Source organism: Hevea brasiliensis, chromosome 9 (genome assembly GCF_030052815.1).
Source record: "Hevea brasiliensis isolate MT/VB/25A 57/8 chromosome 9, ASM3005281v1, whole genome shotgun sequence".
Lineage (NCBI taxonomy): Eukaryota > Viridiplantae > Streptophyta > Magnoliopsida > Malpighiales > Euphorbiaceae > Hevea > Hevea brasiliensis.
In genome coordinates, this window is record NC_079501.1 from 11567475 (window position 1) to 11585927 (window position 18453).

General features: G+C 34.5%; 1 protein-coding gene across 5 annotated transcripts; it reads left to right on the top strand.

The window, feature by feature from the left end:
- The first annotated feature begins 33 nt into the window (after positions 1-33).
- LOC110648159 (uncharacterized) lies at positions 34-17934 on the top strand. Of its 5 annotated transcripts, none has more exons than XM_058152881.1 (21): positions 34-587; positions 1007-1069; positions 4616-4941; positions 5019-5118; positions 5213-5275; positions 5391-5450; positions 5570-5674; positions 6213-6323; positions 7689-7730; positions 7911-8015; positions 8094-8284; positions 9646-9917; positions 10005-10120; positions 10247-10289; positions 10391-10482; positions 11485-11533; positions 12971-13041; positions 13183-13302; positions 15205-15305; positions 16705-16750; positions 16901-17507. In XM_058152881.1, exons 1-21 carry the CDS (start codon positions 378-380, stop codon positions 17132-17134), a joined length of 2520 nt encoding a protein of 839 aa, XP_058008864.1. In that variant the 5' UTR covers positions 34-377; the 3' UTR covers positions 17135-17507. The 5 variants fall into 5 exon arrangements, 3 of the variants coding, with proteins under 3 accessions (XP_058008864.1, XP_058008863.1, XP_021657983.2); XM_058152880.1 differs by having other exon boundaries at positions 36-587; positions 9999-10120; XM_021802291.2 differs by lacking the exon at positions 16901-17507 and adding an exon at positions 17703-17934 and having other exon boundaries at positions 38-587; positions 9999-10120.
- The last annotated feature ends 519 nt before the right edge of the window (positions 17935-18453 follow it).

An 18453-nucleotide genomic window follows, 5' to 3' on the forward strand; every position in this document is an offset into this window, starting at 1 on the left:
AAAAAAACGAGTCTACTAATTAATCATGAAAATCACCATGGTCTCGCGCAAGTGTACAAACAAAGAAAAAGTAAAATCAGCATCGTCTTCTTAAAATGCTTATGTCTTCCTCCTCAACACGCGCTTCTTTCTCTGTCTACACGCACACATGGAGAGAGACAAAGAGAGAAAACACGCACAACTAATTCATTAATATCTCTCTCGTTCTCTGTCTTCTCTCCGTCTGATTAGGTTTAGGGTTTCAAAATATTTGCTTCTCTCAGCATTTCATTCCCTATTGGATTAATTGGTATTGTTTATTGAAGGAGGCAGGATGAAATTGATGCAAGAGGTGTTGTAATTGGGTTTTATTTCTATTTTTTGGCTGGATTTGGATCATGGAGAACGGTCACGATGGGAAATTAGCAAATAAGATGTCGGGATTAGCGCTGAATGATTCGGCGACTTCATCTTCCAATCTTAATTTCAATAACAGTAGTACCGCCACTACTACTGCAAGTACTACCATCAACAACAGCAATAATAACGATAGTTTGTTTCAGGTTATGAAAGCTGTAGAAGCTGCTGAGGCCACCATCAGACAACAGGTTTTTTGTTTTTTTATTTTTATTTTTATTTTTATTTTTTATTTTTATTTTTATTTTTATTTTTTACGTGAAATGAAATGATGGGTATGCTCTGGTTTTTTCTTGTGTTTGTGTGTATCTATTGTTTAAATTATCTCTGTTTAAATCCACTCATCACGGAATGCTCACTCTGAAACTGCTATATATGCTATATAATTTTAATGGATCAAGTGTTTCCTATCTTGTAGTCTTAATATGTTTATTCACTTGGTTTTCATTGATGAATGAATGCACTGAGTTGTATAAGGATTTATGGTCCTTTAGATGTCTTAACCGTAGACGTGGTGACTAGTGGTGGCATTCTTACTATTTTACCTCGTTGATTTTGGCATGTAAAACATAGAGCTTTGCTGGTAATATTTCACATTGCACTCTCTCAGGCAGAGGAGAATACGCGATTAAGGACTGAACTACAGAAAAAAATTAAGGAACTCGAAAAATATGTAAGTGCTTCTATAGTTTCTACAAATTGTCCATCTAATATGACTTGGATTGCCAACTGATCAAATCTAACTATTTCCTTGTTATCTCAGTATATCATTGATGTTGAGAGTGAGTTACAATGCATGGGATTTTAATTTTGCTACTTAAACTGCTTAGGATTTAAGCATATAGTTTTGAGTACTGCATATGCAGTCCTCATTTTCCTCTGGATAGTTTAGTAGATATCAGTAGATATCTCTAGTTTATGATTTAATTGGAAATATATTTGTGGTTGGATGTGATAAATGGGTGATAACTTCAATATGATAGCATGACTTAAAACTATAAAACAAAGTTTAAGGCATATAATATTACTTGGAAGTAATGAATTCATTGTGAAAAATATACTGATATGAAAATCTCAAACCTTTAGAGCAGCTCTATTATCCTGTGGAGAAATATATTGATGCAGTTGTATGTTGAACAAATTCCCAATTCTTATGTGCTTATCGCAAGACAATTTTCTTGCCAAAAAGATGGGCTAGTTCTTTAAAGGAAGATATATGCTTAAATTGCCTTCTGATGTAATATTATGCTAAACAAATTTCAAGTCTAATCATACTTAGGCTCTCATTCTAGCTGTAAATAATTTTAGTTCCAAGTTGAAGCTGGTGTGAACAGTAGCTGTAGGATATCTAATAACTGCAAGCTTAACCAAATAGGCTAGCTCCAGCTATAGGGATTGAACAACTAACAATTGCCCTCAATAACTCAACCAAATATTCACTTAGTTTTCCATTTTCTTTGGGAGATCGGATTGGGATTTTTTCCCCTTTTCTTTAGCTTCTTTTGGAGGGTGGGAGGGGTCTTGCATGGTTGTTGGTGAGCATATATTGTAGATCTGTCTTGGGTTAAATGTGTTAGAAAGCAATAAAAACCTCAACTATTGAAGATTTAATCCAAACTAGTTGGGTTCAATTATATGGATATATTTCCTTCGTTTCACTTGGTTTAGGGCTATGATATAGTTGCCAAGTGCTTTCTCTATACTTCCCTCCACACCTCATGCATCATATGTTTGCCTCTCCCTTTCTCATATTTTACCACTCTAGTGTATTCAACCTTATGTAATGGTGCATTTTTTGGTCTATAATGCACATTTCTAAGCTATCTCCCTTCTCTTAACTTTTTCTATAGTAGGTATCACTTCCAACCAGTGTTATTAAGGCGAAAGGTGACACTAAGGTGATAGGATACCCTATGGTCTTAGGCGAGAGGCGAGGCGATGGCCTTTTTGAAACAAGGCGTTATAACCTAAATTACTAAATTATATATATATTTATATGTACTTTGAATATAAAAATTCATACCTTTAACTAGTTTAATAAGTAAAAAAGCATATTAAAAAGCATATCACATCTCCAATTAATAGAACATAAACTATTTTAAAATCAAGTAACCATTTGCAAATACATAACACGCCTCAATCTAACATATCACAATACCCATTTAATAAAAAACATATCACAATTGACAATTACCCATGCTTCAAGTCTCCAATTAATAGGACCTAATTTCGAAATTAAATAACCATTTGCTAATGCACACCTCAATCTAATATATCACAATACCCATTTAATGAAAAGCACATCAAATTTGACAATACCCATCTAACAAATGCATATCAAATGCCCATATAATAAATAGTGAAACAACAAATTAAAAAAGAAAAAAAAAAGTGTTGCTGCTGGGTAATTAAAAATGGTGTGACTGTGAGAGAAGAAAGCATAGAAGAAGAGAGAAGGAGGAGAGAAGAGAAAGAAAAAAAGTAAAAAGGGAAAAAAGAATGCAGGAAAATAAGTGTTATAGATGGACTAAAAATGGTGTGACTGTGAGAGAAGAAAAAATAGAAGAAGAGAAAAGAAGGAGGAGAGGAGAGAAGAGAAAAAAATGTTAAAAAGGAAAAAAGAAAAAAAGAAAAACATGGGTGCTGCGATAGACTTGAGAGAAGGGAAGAATAGAAGAAGAGAGGAGAGGAGAGAGAGGAAGGAAGAAGCAGAGGAGAGAAAGAAAGGAAGGATGAGAGAGAGACGTACCTTATTCCTTGAGTTGTTCTTCTTTCCCTTTTTCAATCAGCCTAACTCTTGCCATTTAAAGAATGAATAAAAAATAAAAAAATACACATTATTTAACAGAGGTGTCGCCTCCCTCGCCTCACGCCCTGCATCTCTTTCTCCCTTGCGGTTGCCTCATGTAACCCAGGCGAGGCGGAGCCAGGCGAGGCGCTAGAGGGTCACCTCGCCTCGCCTGGTGCTTCGGAACGCCTTCAACAACACTGCTTCCAACTTCCTATGAATGTGTTCATTCCTTATTTATTTCATTTCATCCTTTTTTTCTGCACGTCTATCTTAACCTTCTCATTCTTGCTCACGCTAAACAAAGAAAACTTCTACCCTTGCTAAAAAATGAAAGCTTTTTATTTTTTACTTGGTTTGCAACTTATTTCTCATTCAACATGTCTGCTGGTAGATTTTAAAAGCACCTTTGCTTTTGGAATTAATTTTTTTTCCATCATAATTTTTAATTGTGATACCATTGACTATATAATTCTTGAGATTTACAATTGAGAATGGTTGTCATGAGCTGACTTTCCTTTTTTTCCCCTTATATTTATTCAATGATATCATCACCATATTTTATTTTTTTTTTCCCCCTTTTATCACCAATTTTCATTTTTTTGATGGAACACTTTTTTTTTTTTTTTGGCACCTTAGCACAGGTTTTAGCCTTAAAGCAATATAAATTATACTAGACTGACGTCTATCTGTTTAACATGCTCTAAGTTGGAGGAAGTGGGCTCAATTGCCTAATCTCAAATTTTGTAAGGGCCTAACAGTGCTAAATTGAAACATGAGGGTCCAGTCCAGTGGGAGCGCTGATTTGGGCTTTTGGATTTTTCTTTTCTTGAATGCTTATGTTTCTTTTTTGCTTAATTTTTTAAGAAGAATTTGCTGCACGTTAACATAGCTTGCATGAATTGATGCTAAATTGTTAATTTGACTGTAAGGAATCTGCAATTAGGGAAAATGAAGACGTTAGATTTATAGCATACAGCATGTTCTGTTCTTTCATGATAAAAAATACTATTTTACCCTTGATAATGAGTAGTTGCCTTATGGGTGTTTTCGTGGTTATTGCTATTTAGTAGGAATGAAGGATTATGGTTTAAGACTTGTTAACATCTTTAGCTTTAGTTTTATTTGGATTTCAAAGAAATTGATGCTATAATTCTAAATGATTTATGCTATTAATATTTGTAGTTATCTTTTATAGGCCAGTTGTCTTTTTTTTTTTTCAATTTCTTTTGTGCATCACGTCTCCTATGTGTGTGCTTCCACTGTTTGCCTAGGATCAGGGACCCCTTTGCAACTTAATGTGAATTGTGCCTTGAAACTATGCAATTGAGTTGTTGTTGTTTTGTATAATGGGTTTTAATCTTCATAAATCAGTCATATCCCTCATCAGTGGATTCTTTACTCATTTTTATTGGCCATGGAATTTGGCAGAAAATAGATGAATCAATAGCACAAAGATCTCATTCTATTGATCAATGGAATGAGCGGGTTAATGGCCCTTATGAAGTTCATCAATCAGTTCCTTCTGTAGGTGATCTAGAAGACAAAGTTAAGAGCATGGGCAGCACTTCTGCAGTTCATCAATCAGGTACGCTTAATAGAGAGGATCCTGCCATGAAGAGTCAAGTGGAAAGCCACTCTGACAGCAGCAAGATCAATGGGACATTGAAGGTACTTCCGGGAGGGCAGGCACCTGTTGATAATGCTGGTCTCTCCCAGTTATCTTCACCATCCACAACATCAGTTTCGCCAAGCAGGTATTTTTTTTTATGAAATAAAGTAGTCTTAGTGAATGATGCACACAATTTTCAACAACTTGGCTTGTTTCTCCTAGGTATCAAATGGAAGGAGAATATGATCAACAGTTCAATTTGTCTGGACATGGGCAAATGCAAATGGCTAAAGTAAATAACCCTGGTGATCTCTGGAAAGAGGTAGTTGCAAATTGTTCTTCAAGGCCCTTGTAATAGCTTGAGTGTTTTGAGTTTTATGAACTATATTATATTTCTATGGGATTTTGCTTTCAAGGTTCGGGAGCATGAAGAAGAGATTTTGCAGTTAAGGAAACATCTTTCCGACTATTCTATGAAGGTAGTATGAGCATAAGTAGTAATAGCTTGTTTCTTAGACATTTTTTCCTTACTGCTTGTTAAAAACCTATGCCAATGGATGTGTGTGTGCCTAATATTTAATGTTTCATTGATAGGAAGCACAAATACGCAATGAAAAATATGTTATGGAAAAGCGTATTGCTTATATGCGTCTGGTAGGCAGACTTTGGCCTTATGTTCTTACTGGTTTATTAGAAGTTTATCCCTGTTTTCTCTTCTTGTTACCTTCATAGTATTTGGTTATTGTTATACTTTCTGGACTTCTTGCCACTAGGCCTTCGATCAACAACAACAGGACCTTGTTGATACTCAATCAAAGGCTCTCTCATATAGACAAGACATAATTGAAGAGAATATACGTCTGACATATGAATTGCAGGTATGTTTATTTTATTTTATTTATTCGTTTTTGGGTTGGGGTATTTGATTTACTCTATTATTCATTTTCACACGCATTGCTTGGATCTGCTCACTGATATGTTATATTTTTTAGTCAGAATTTGATCTTGTTTGTCAACTGTCAAGTGTCCACTGCAACCACTGATAGCCTATTTTTTTGCATGCCTTCTTTTCCTTCCATATTGTTCAATACTTTATTGGATTGAAATTTTTACCCTTGATAATGTATTGGGCTAAGTGCCAAGTAATTGTTTTTGACCGACTAACCACAAATGCTAGTCATTAATTTCTTCCTTTCTTTTGCTCACCATGTTTGAATATTCCCTGTGAATTGATGTTGAAGCATGCTTGCTTTTGTGTGGCAACATATGACTCTTACAGAACCATTTTTGAAAAGCTAATGTAAATTTCATCCTATGAATGGCACTATAATCACCATAAATTTAGCTGCCACTGATATTGGCTTTAATAAGATTTTACGAGAGTGAATGTTGAGGTACTTATTTTGGTTCTCTCAGGCTGCACAGCAAGAAAGGTCAACGTTTGTTTCATCTTTGCTGCCCCTTCTCGCAGAGTATTCTTTGCAGCCACCAGTTCCAGATGCCCAGTCTATCGTTAGCGATGTCAGGGTCCGTATCAAATTGTTCCTAGTTATGTCTTTGAAATATTTTATGCTTCTATGCTCCTAGAACTTTCTTTGCATGGTATGTATTTGATTGCTTGTACTTGCTGCTTGTAAATTAGTATTTGTGTTTGAATGTTCAATTGTACTTTAATTGAGTAGAATCTGATTCATATCCTATTTTTTCCATATGGACTACATGAAAGAGGAATGTACTACTGTTTATTATTTCATTTTGCTTTGCCTTTTTTATTTTCACACTTTTGTCTTACTTTTATTTAAATTTTTTTTATCCCACAACAATGTTTAAATTGCGAGCATACAACAACAACACCAACTAAGCGTTAATCCCAAACTAGTTGGGTTAGCTATGCCTACATGGATCTTTTTTGGTCATTCAGCTCTATTGGATACCAAGTCTCCATCAAAATAAAAGTAGGTGAAACAAAGCCTAGAAAAAACACAGTAGATGAAATAAAGTAGGTGTAGGAATTATTTTGATAGAGATATATTTGCTGCTAAACAATTTTAACATTACAAAAGCTTGAAAAAAAGAGTGAAACAATGGCGGATCTAGAAAAAAATTTTTTTGAGGTCCTATTGTTAAATTTACATCCTCTATTAAAAAAGAGGAGCTCAATACTTAGATTTTATGAGGGTTTGATTTAAACAAATATATAAATATATGAGTAATTTAAGAAAAAAGAGGGGTCAATTGACCCCTCTTTTATTGTGGTAGATCCGCCATTTTTGATGTGTTAATGTCAGACAAAATATATTGTCTATAGTTACTTTTTTTATTGGTTATTGTATGGTAGAAATTATTTCAATAAAGATATATTTGATCTGAAAAATTTTAACATTACAAAGTTTAAAAAAATAAATAATTGAAAATATTAGGGAGAAATGTCAAACAAAATTAATCATCTATAGTTATTTTTCCCTGTTTTTTTTTATCAATTTTCTCTTATATAGAAATGGCCGATCATTCAGTTACAAATAATAGACCATTTGACTCTCTCTCTCTCTCTTTCCCTCTATATATATATATATATATATATATGTTCCCCTTGTTAGTGGCCTGGCATATTTTCCAAAGAGAGGATAGAGAGATTACAATGCTGTGTTGTTGTAGTCAGCTTTCTATATTACTTTAACTTGATGTGAGAACTAATATTGTAGGAAAAGATTCAATTGGGGAACAGTACTTGAAAGCATCTCTGAGGCTGTTTCACACCCCCTCCCCCTCTTCTTTTTTTTTCTATTTATCTTTATCTGGTTATTTATTGTTCTGTTTCATTTGTTTCTGCTATTCTGCTATAAAAATCATTTGCTTCCTGATGTTGTTTACTGCTGGGGTTTTGTTCTACAGGTTCTGTTCAGACATCTTCAGGAGAAGCTCATTCAAACTGAGGTATGCTATGCATATGCAAGGCTTTCAGTAAATTTTCCATGGCTATCTATCTATCTTATTTTGAATTTTTAATTGATAGGCAAGTTTACTGGGGTTATGACAGTTAACTTATCCCGTGGCTTTATTTATTGATTCTTTCATGAAAGAATTCTGTTGATTATCTTCTTTTCTTTGTTTCAGTCTAAGCTCAAGGAATCCCAGTATCAAATGGCACCTTGGCGTTCTGATGTGAACCACTCAAATGTATCTCCTCAGTCACCATCTCTTTCCACTGGTTTAGCATTAGTAATTTCACTGTCCTCATATCTTCTTTCTTCCAGTATGTCATAATAATTTTCTTTAATTCTCGCTGTTTTCTGTCAGCACAAAAATGGGCTTGAATTGGTGTCACAGCCTGCATATTCCCTTGGAAAGATACCAATGACTTCTCCTGATGCGCAGACATCAGATTGGGATCGGGATTTATTGAGTCACCAACAGAGAGGTTTAGGAGGTGCAGTTGCAAAAAATCTAGAATCGGATGATTTGGGGAGATATTCACCTCTTGCAAGCAGGTGAGCCTGGTCAAATGGAGACTGCTACCATGAACTGAATGTACAAATAACAATCATCTCCATTTGTTGGTGGGTTCTGTTTTCATTAAATTTTTATGTTGGTTGGGCATATTTTTGTAAATAATGCATGTGAATTTGTGTTGATAATGAACTTCCCTTGATGTTGACGTTGAATTGCATTTGTGCAACAAAATAGTTAATCTTCTTTTTTAATCTGCTTGTCTTCTACTTCTAACCATAATAGTTCTCTGCGTATCTTCTAACAACATGTGAGAGGAAAGAAAAGAATGTTGAGAGAAAGCTGCAGAAGTTGGCAACTTCTGAGAAATTAGGTGGTGGCATACTTAGGGTGCTGCTGGTTTTTGTCCTGTCATCATGTTTTGCTGCTTGTTTTTTCTTTGGAGAATTTTTTGTCTCCTTGTCATCAACTTTGTGATTCCTTTGTTTCCAAAGTTTTTTTTTTTTTTAAAAAAAAAAAGAAACCCAATCCTTCAAGCAAGCATTTTGCTGATCATGGAAGCACCTAGTAGCCAGGGAAAAACCTCTCCTTTTCAATTATCAACAGTTAATATGAGATCAAGGGATACACAGCAAGAGAAGAGTGACTCCTTAAGCAGTTTTTTTTTTTCTTTTATACTGCCAAGGGATTTCATTTCTTTGTACTTTCTCATGAGTTATTTTGAGAAGTCTTCTTGTTCACCACCCCATCCACTCACAAGCACCATGTAGTAGCCACTAAAGCCTTCTTGTTGTCTGCACTAAAGTTAAGGGAAAGATTCCATGAAGTATTATTCCCCTGATCACAGTCTTCCCAAATTAGCCCATTGAGCAATCTACACCTTGAATTTTTCAAGTATTCTTCCTTGTCACTCCTCGTAGCCTTCCATAAGCTGACGCCATGAGATGCAGCAGTGGAATCTTTTGATACTTATGGATGCATGCATATACGAACTTTGACAGTCTGGCCCCAATAGTGGGGCCAGCTAAATGGATCAGTTTGCTTTTCATCTTGAATGAAGCAATATTCTCACTGGAAAGATGTATTTAACATATGGGTGCATTATGGTGAATATTATTATATATTGTTTATTGGCTTAATTGGAAGTTGAAATTTTAAAGCATTACCTAATACATACACAACACTGGGTAATTTTGGTGTTTCCTGAGACGTCTTGCCTCTTTCCTCTCCCCTAAAAAAAAAATGAAAAGAAGATTTTATAGCAGAGACTGAACTTCATGCATATCTGCATTGGAGCCATCTCAAATTTTCAGTGAATTATTTTAGATGATCTTTGTCTCTCTCTCTCTCTCTCTCTCTCTCTATTCATGTAACCTTGATCCAGTATGTCACTTTTTTCCAGGAACTCTACGATCCATGATATACCAGCACAGTTTGCAGCTACTAGGGGTGATAGTCGTGCTGTACATTATGGTGAAGAAATCACTAATAAACAAGTTACATTCTCTGATCCTGTTAGCAACAATGAGATGGATAATCCAGATGCAGAGGGACAACAGAATGAGAGAGAACCTTCGGCCAGCTGGGGGACTACTGCCCTTGATGATCCTGGCTCCTCATATTCGCCTTACCTACCTCCTGTTCTTGAGGAACCTTCTTCTTCCTTTTCTGAGGGTGAGAAAAGCTTGGTCGTTGGTCCATTTTTCTCTGCCTGAGATTGTTGACTATCTAAGATGGATACATTGTGGTGTGCAGCTGCAGAAGATGATCCATTGCCAGCTATTGAGGGTCTCCAAATTTCAGGTGAAGCATTTCCTGGACAAGAACTGCAGGCATGTGGATATTCTATCAATGGAACAACTAGTTGTAATTTTGAGGTATGACTTCTTGGGTCTCATCCATTAATATTTTGGTCATAGTTTCTAGATATGCATTAAACATTGTTCTGAGCATATTTCTTTATAATGTTATTCATGTTCTTCTACTGTTTGTTACACCATCAGTGGGTACGCCATTTGGAAGATGGATCTGTTGATTATATTGATGGTAATCCTTTTATGCCTCTCTTATGTCATCCTCTTTTACTGCTTATCATTTTGCCCATAGCTAGGAACTATTACTGAAGGAAAAGGATGTCTTGATTGCAGGAGCAAAACAACCAAACTATCTTGTTACTGCCGATGATGTTGATACCTACCTTGCTATAGAAGTCCAGCCTCTGGATGACAGAAAGCGTAAGGTATAAACTCTTAGCTATGGATGAATGTGCCATGTACTTTGTAGTAGTTGCCTAGTTGGCTGTTGGCCTTTGTGTTTTTTTTTTTTTTTTTTTTCCTGATGCAACATTGCAAGGCTTTGACATAGTGTTGTAATGGGAGTCCTAATTTTTCATTCTGTAGAGAACTTGTGGATTTTTAACTTGGTTGTAAGTTAAATTTTATTCCAGTCATCCAGTGTAACAGGATAATCTGAACATGCAGAGCACAAGACCACTTAAATGCACATTCTCTTGGTCATCTGGGATGGTGAGACATGGTTAAGGGGCAAAGGTTTAGATCTTAGGATTACTTTAGGACATCCTACTTAAACTTTTGGGCTTGCTTGGTTTAGTTACTGGTGATAGTTGGTTGCCAATGACTGATAGTTGATAATTGTTAATTGTTTGGTAAAACTTTGGCAGCTATTACTGTCAATACGTTTATATAATTGATATATCTTATATTATTTTCCTTACAAATCAAATAATTAAAAAAAACCTTGACCAAAAAAAAAGCAAAAAATAATAATTAAAAAAATTGACATTAAATTTGTGTATATATTTATAATAAATAGTTTTTTTTGGCTATAAATACAAATTCCATATTTATTTCAACCATTACTTATTATATTTTAATAATTATTTATTATTTTTTATTATTATAATAAGAGTGGCTGATAGAAGTGCATGGTGGATGTATAGAACCGTAATGCATCTTGCTGTTGTTGATTTTCTGCAATCTCAACATCTTAGCATTGTGGCCTCACGGACAAATAGGAGCTTTGGTTGTGGGCTATTGGGATGAAGATGAATGACAGAAACACAAAAATTAATATGTGCAGACATGCATCCACAGTCACGTAAATGAATGTGTGTAGAAGTGTCGACTTGAGTGATGATTTTTCATTCTAACCATAATTTTAAGTTATATGAAAATTTGCATATGAGGATATTTTCTTTTTCTTCTCTTTTCAATTTCTGCAGGGAGAGCTTGTAAAGGTGTTTGCAAATGAGCACAGAAAAATTATTTGTGGTTAGTAATTGCAGTATAACTTGTACATGGTTTAGATGGAGTTTTATGTCTGCATGTGTTTTGGTGTAAAGCTTTCATTTGGTAATCAGTATTTCAATTTTTACGAATCAATCTTTTTGCCTATGACTTTAAGAATTTGGCATCTTACAGTGCATCATAAAAGCATTTGTTTACTCAAGTTGCTGCTCTTGTTCTTGATTTGTTAGAATGTTGCATGTCATTTATAACAGCCTTCTCCTAACCTTGTTCTCCAAATAATGATGTTTTATATTGTGCTTTGTAACCATGCTTTATTCATATTCTAGTGGTAAAAGATTCTGACATTATTTACCTTCGTGCAAGTTACATCAAAATTGGTAACTCTTGAGTTGATTTCTTTACATATTTCTCTCTGTGTCACTATTGCTCATTGTGACCAGGATTGCTCAACCCCCTATGGAAATGTGTTCCAGGTTGCTTGATCCCAAACATGGTGTGTTTGCACTCTGGAACGTGAAATCAGTCTATCTGAATTTGATAGGCACATATGAAAATAGAAGCAGATTTTTAAGGATTTTTTTAAAAAAAAACTTAATAGATTTTATTTGAAATCTTGAGGAAACTATGATTGGTTGAACTCTTAGTCTCAATTTGATTTGATATACATATTTTGAAATATGAGCTTGATTCTAAGCAGTTGGGTGTTGGACTTGTAACTTATGTTGATTTTTAAGATATTTCCCTTAAATACCTTGTGATTTTTTAATTGAGAAACAATTATGAGAGGGAGTTGAAGAGAGGGTAGCATGTGGGTGGGACTCAATGAAGAGAGCAGAACTTCTGCCATTTTTGGAGATGATGGATCATATATTGAGAATAACAAAAGCATTGCGGTCCCATAAATTTTTATGATATTAACTAACTCTTTTGTTTGTTAGCTTATACACAAAAATATAATAAGGAAAAGGATCAGAGGAAAAAGAGTGAAATGAACACATTGTTGAGTTTTGTGTGGTCTCTTTTCTAGTTGTTGGACTTTTTTTCTTGGGAGATTTATGCTTTTAATGAGTCTTGTCATAGACTTAATTTTAGTTACTGTTGAAATCATCTTCCCCTTAAAAATATTAATTATCAAACATATGCTTAGCCATTTTTATTATTAGTTTATTGTCAATTAAGAATTTATATATATATATATATATATATATATATATATATATATATATATATATATATATCCATGAACTCACAACCTGAAATACGTTCCAGCTAAGCCTTCCACCTGTACTGCACACCATAAAAACATCAAACTACACTCCTGTATCCATACCATGTACCTTAGAGAACAACATCATAAGTAAAATACTTGCATTGTGTGCAATGGTAAAAACATTTAACTTCTTTGTATCTCCTTTATTGGTTATAAATGTTACAATTTTTTTCTCTCTTTGTTCACAGATCTTGAAATGCAACGACATATTGAGAAAACTCTTTATAGTGGTCATGCTTCATATAAAGTATCCTTGTCGGTATGACTTCTAGTGGGAGTGGAACAAGCTCTAAATATAATTTTCCTTCTTTCCATTCTCTATTTGAATATCAAGTTATTTGAAAAAAAAAAAAGAAAAGAAAAGGCGTAGCTAATGTTACATATTCCTTTTATGACGCAGACTGGATATCTTGATATATGGGAACCGGTCACTTTGGCCATTAAGAGAGACGGTTACAACATTAAGGGTAGTGGATCCAGTGGCGCTATATTCACTGAGAAGTTTTCCCCAAACACAAGTGTATGTTTCCTTGCTTGGTTATTCTCATTGTTCGATTTATGAATTTCTAGAATTGATGCTAGAAACTTTTTGACATAACTATTATGCTATGTGATTTAAATTTTTTTAACTTCTGATAGGTCTTTTTTTTAATTTCATTTTTATAAATTTTGGAGATTTGGAGTGAGCTGTTGACTAGAGGTAGGATAAAGGTAATTGGGGTTTGCTTGTGCTTTCGCAATTGATTTGCACGTCACCATGTGGTGGGCATTGAACATCTGGCTTAACTAATTTAGTATCATCTGAGTTATGTGAAAATACTTAAATGGAACCACATATCAAAGGGAGAAAAGGGATATCTGAATAGCTGAATCTCTTTGCATGCTTGTTCATTACTTCATTATCATTATTAATGAGGCAGATGAAGTTCCCAAAAATAATATTAAATTGTACCCACAGCTATTTGATCCTTTTCTTAGTGTCCCAATGTGTAATCTTCTTTGGGTGTAGAGGTTGGTGTACTTAGCAATTAAACTCCATGACTAAGATTGAGATAGAGCATTCATATTTCTATATGCTTAACTTTGAACTTAAGTTTATTTCGGTGTTACCTCTAGGGGGAGGGCATCATTTGCAAGAAGGCTTCCTTAATTGGTTTTCATTTTTATGGTATATATTTCTGAAAAAAATATGATAACTGGGGAATTTTAATTAGGTTTTCATTTATTTGGTTGTACAATTACTTTGATGCTAGTGCAAATTTCGATCTCTTTTGATTTCTTACTTAATGCTAATTTTTATTGCCTGAAAAGTCAAGGAAAATGAGGGGGAAAGAAAAGATATCATTTTCCCTTGTTTGGTTGACATGGAGAATAAGGACAATGATATAGTGGAGCATAGGGAATAAAATATATAAATCTTTTATTTTGTTCTATAGATCCAATTGAAGATAAGTTGAGAGAAGGGAGATTAAGGTGGTTTGGTCATGTGAAGTGTAGACATACGGAGGCTCCAGTTAGACAAGTAGAGCACATTAGGTTAGAGGATAGAAAGAAAAAAAGGGGTAGGCCTAAATTGACTTGGAGGAGAATAGTACAACATGACCTAGAAGTATTACACATTTCTGAGGATTTAACCCAAAATCGTTCAGAGTGGAGAAAGCGAATCCATATAGCGGACCCCAAATTTTTTGGATAAAGGCTTAGTTGAGTTGAGTTGAGTTGTAGATCCGAAAAAGCATGGTGGGTGGAGTTGCAACAAACCAGACCCAAGTGGATCAATGTTCTTGTAAAATTAACTAGACCTGTAGAGCCAAGCCAAAAAAAAAAAAAAGAACAGAAAGAATAGGTGAAACTCTGGATAGGCCACCGCATGCATTACAAGTGACAATTGGGCCTAAAAACCTTAAGTCCAGTCCAATTGCACTTAAGGTGGAATTGTTAGAGTCCCACACTGTAGAGCTACAGAAAAATTAAAAGAGAATATAATCAAGGGTGAGCCAAACCCAATTGGCTTAAGTCATTTTGGTAGAGGCAATCTCAAACTCAACAATTGGACTTTACCAATAGTCTTCAGCACTTTCTGGGTTAGAGAAAGTTTCAAATCTAGTTTCCACTATGCAACTATTTTTTGGTATGACAAAAGGCAACAATAACATTGTCTAATTTTGACTACTCAATAGCAATAGTTATGGGCTGACCTTGAGTGAGCTCTGAGAAGGTAAAGAAAGACTCGTGCTTCTGTTCAACCTGCCATCATGTCATATTATTAGAGTTGAGAGTTACCGTGCACTGATGACTTGAGATCTTATATTCTAAGTCTTTTTTTTTTCCTCATTCAATACCATCAATCAAATGCCTTTTCTACGTCTTACACGATATTTTGCTTAATGCCTTATTTGGTTTTTGTTGTTTTTCTCTGTAGGTTGCAATCCCATATGGACAGCCTACAGAATTTATAATCACCAGTTCTAGTGGCATTCAGCATCTCTTACGAGTGGATAGCAACTCAATGGATTTTAGCTGGTGAGTTTCAGTGGTTTCTTATGTGTTCCTAATTTTCCTTTATGTTATAAATATGGTTCACTGGATAAAGAATAACAACAGTGTTGTCTAATTACGTTATGTTCATTGCTTAAATCCTAGAACCAATTTAGAACATAAGCCCACTTGCTAAAGAAAACTTATGATTTGATAGTTCTCTTTGGCATGGAAAAAGGCTACAAACCTGAGGATCCTTTTATGCAAGGACCAACTCTATGAGTATTGCAAGATCATTACCATTTAGAGGGAAATGGGATCCAGGTTACTAATGCTGGTTAGTGAATCTTAAAGCATGAGTATAATGAACCATTCAGCTTTATTAACACAGAAGCAAATTAGCTTAGTTCAGTGTCCATTTAACCTTAATAATTTAAATTGCTTTTTTTTTGTGCAATATTGATGTATGGTAATTCCAATTGTGATATCTGAAAATGCAAATAAAATAACAAGATAAAATAAACGGAACAGGCTGGACTTTAAAATGTTTCATAATCCCATTGTGGTTCTATACCAACATCTTCATTTGGTAAAATATGGAAAGTTACCTCTACCTGTCAGCATATTTTATGTGAATATATCTATATTATTATGGCGAACCATGCACTCAGCTTTGGCTGTTTCAGACTTCAACTATTGCTCCAAATGATTATCCTGCTTTTAAGATATTCCTTTTTTTAAGATACAAACATTTTTCTGTAATTGTTTGGATTGCTTTAGAATTTTGAAATATCGTAGAAGTTCCAAAGCTTTGTGTTGGTTGACACTTGACAGTGATCAAGTTGTTCTTCTATGGTAATATAATTTAGTCTCCTTACAAGGTTAAATTGGCTTTTTGTTTAGTCGATTGAGGCATTGGTTGTCTATTTGTCTTGTAGGCTTTGATGTCCCACTTGATGTATGTCTGTGTGTGCACTTTGCTATGTCTTCTTAATTAATTACTTATTATATTAATAAAGGGATAATCATATTGTTGGTGTCTGAAATTTTTAGCATCTGAACTTTTATTTCTGGCAATCAAGTGTCTAAATGGACAAATTTATTCTAACTAGGTATAAATGATTGGATTTACTTGCTGGAATGCTGAAATGCATCATTTTACCCCCATAAACAGTTCTTGTACCTTTCCATTCCATTTTCCTCTCAAGCCAACCCTATGCATCTTTATTGGGCTTTGTTTTCCTGTTCTTCCAGAAGGTTTGGGAATGGTGATTTGAAAGCTTTCTTTCTGAATGATTATGCTGAGATTGGGTTAATTTGTCATTTTTTTAACATCTTCCTGCTCTAGTTACCTGAAGCAGTTTACATTTTTTTCTGTAGCATCTTTTCTTCCTTTTTAGGTTTAATTTACTATTCTGTTTTTTTTTCCCCTCCTTTTTTGCAGTTCAAGAGATACAATTGTGATCATCTTGAGATTATTTATCATACGGGTACAAATTTCTTGTCACTTTTTTGTTAGTTTCTCTCTCTCTCTCTCTCTCTCTCTCTCTCTCTCCATGTGACATGGAATTCTGTTGCTTTTTACATTTATCCATCCATGTAGATTTTGAGTTATTACTTTTTTTTTTTGGCGCATTTAGGACCACACTCATAAATTGGTTTTTTTCCCCCCTCTTTGTTGGTGGCAAGCATTGCAGATGATACGGTTTTTCATGGATGTGGCTTTAAACCTTTGGGTTAGACCAGCTTGTATTGAAGGGTTAACACAAGGATCAGGCTCACATAATATAATATTCAGTCTTCTTTTTGTTAGTTTGGAAAGTCATCTGGCTGCAAACTACTGTTTTCTATGTCTACAAGTTCAGACGCTCTAGATTGAAGTTATTTTTGTTTAACATCTCCATGACTTTCTGTTAAGCTCCATGGCCCTATGAAGAATCTTCTTGAAAAGGAAAAACAGTAATCTAGCATGACAACTTGTTGGAATTCGACTTAATATTGCAAATTGAGAGAGACGAAGGAGAACACAGTTTTAGCTTTAAATGGTCCACTTTCTAATAACCAAAATATTACTTTCTCTGTGATAATATGATTGCTAGATAGCATTTTAAGCTCCTTAATTCGTATTGAAATTTGAATGGGAATTAGTAGTTCTAGTGCAGGAATATCATGTTTCAAGTTGTATAGATTTTATCTGCTCCTTATCTTAGTTAAAGTAAAGTAGCTTTTAAAGGTTGCTACATCAAATTTTCAGCTGGTTTCCAACAGGATTGTGGCACCAGTGATCTTATTGGCATGAAATTGAAACTAAGAGTTAAATTGAGTGTTGATTGATGAAATTTACCCTAAAGTTTGTGGTGATTATCATTAACAAATTGAACTCATGTGCATTCCCATTTAAAAGCATGTATACCAAAGTTTCAATTTTGTTGGCCATTGCAGGCTGGTGAAAGAAGAAAAGGGAAGAAAAAGAGTCTGTTCTTTCACAAGTGAGGCACATTTTTTTTGCAGCTGGTCCAGCTTGGGAATAGCATATTTGCTGTCTCAAGGGTGTATAGTCGTGCATTTTGATGATCAACTGTGCTGCCTAAATTCTGAGTAGGTTGTTTTATGTCTATTATGTACAAGGATGAGTTGTGACTGCACATTTTATATTCAATGCTTTCTTTTCTTCTTTTTTTCTTTTTTTTTTCTGGTATCCATCATCTCTCTCCGTCTCTTTTCCTTAATTGTATGTAGTCTATTCATCCAAATATAGAGAAATAAATTCGTGTAAACATGAAGGTATAACAAAATTTCTCCTCCTCCTGTGCGCATTTTGTCCCTACAAGGGCAAGAGTTGGAATTACGATTCTGCCTTACCAAGTTATTGCGTGAGGTGTCTGATGCTCTGCATAAATTGGGCAGCGTTGATGATGAGTATGGTTCCCAAGACTCGGTTTCCAAAACTGCTCAGTTGAGCTTAAATGCTGATGTTTTTTAGGTTAACTTATCCATTTTATGTACAAATTAGCAAAGCCAATACTTTATTTTTCTTGCCTCTAATTCAGCCTAATTAAACACTATATTAATTGTAAAGCTTGAAATATTTGGGCAGTAATTTACATGAAAAAAGAAACTGTTTAGGTTCAAATTTGGATAGAAAGCGAATTGAAATGACTGAATTTGAATTCTTTGAACATATTTTTTCTCT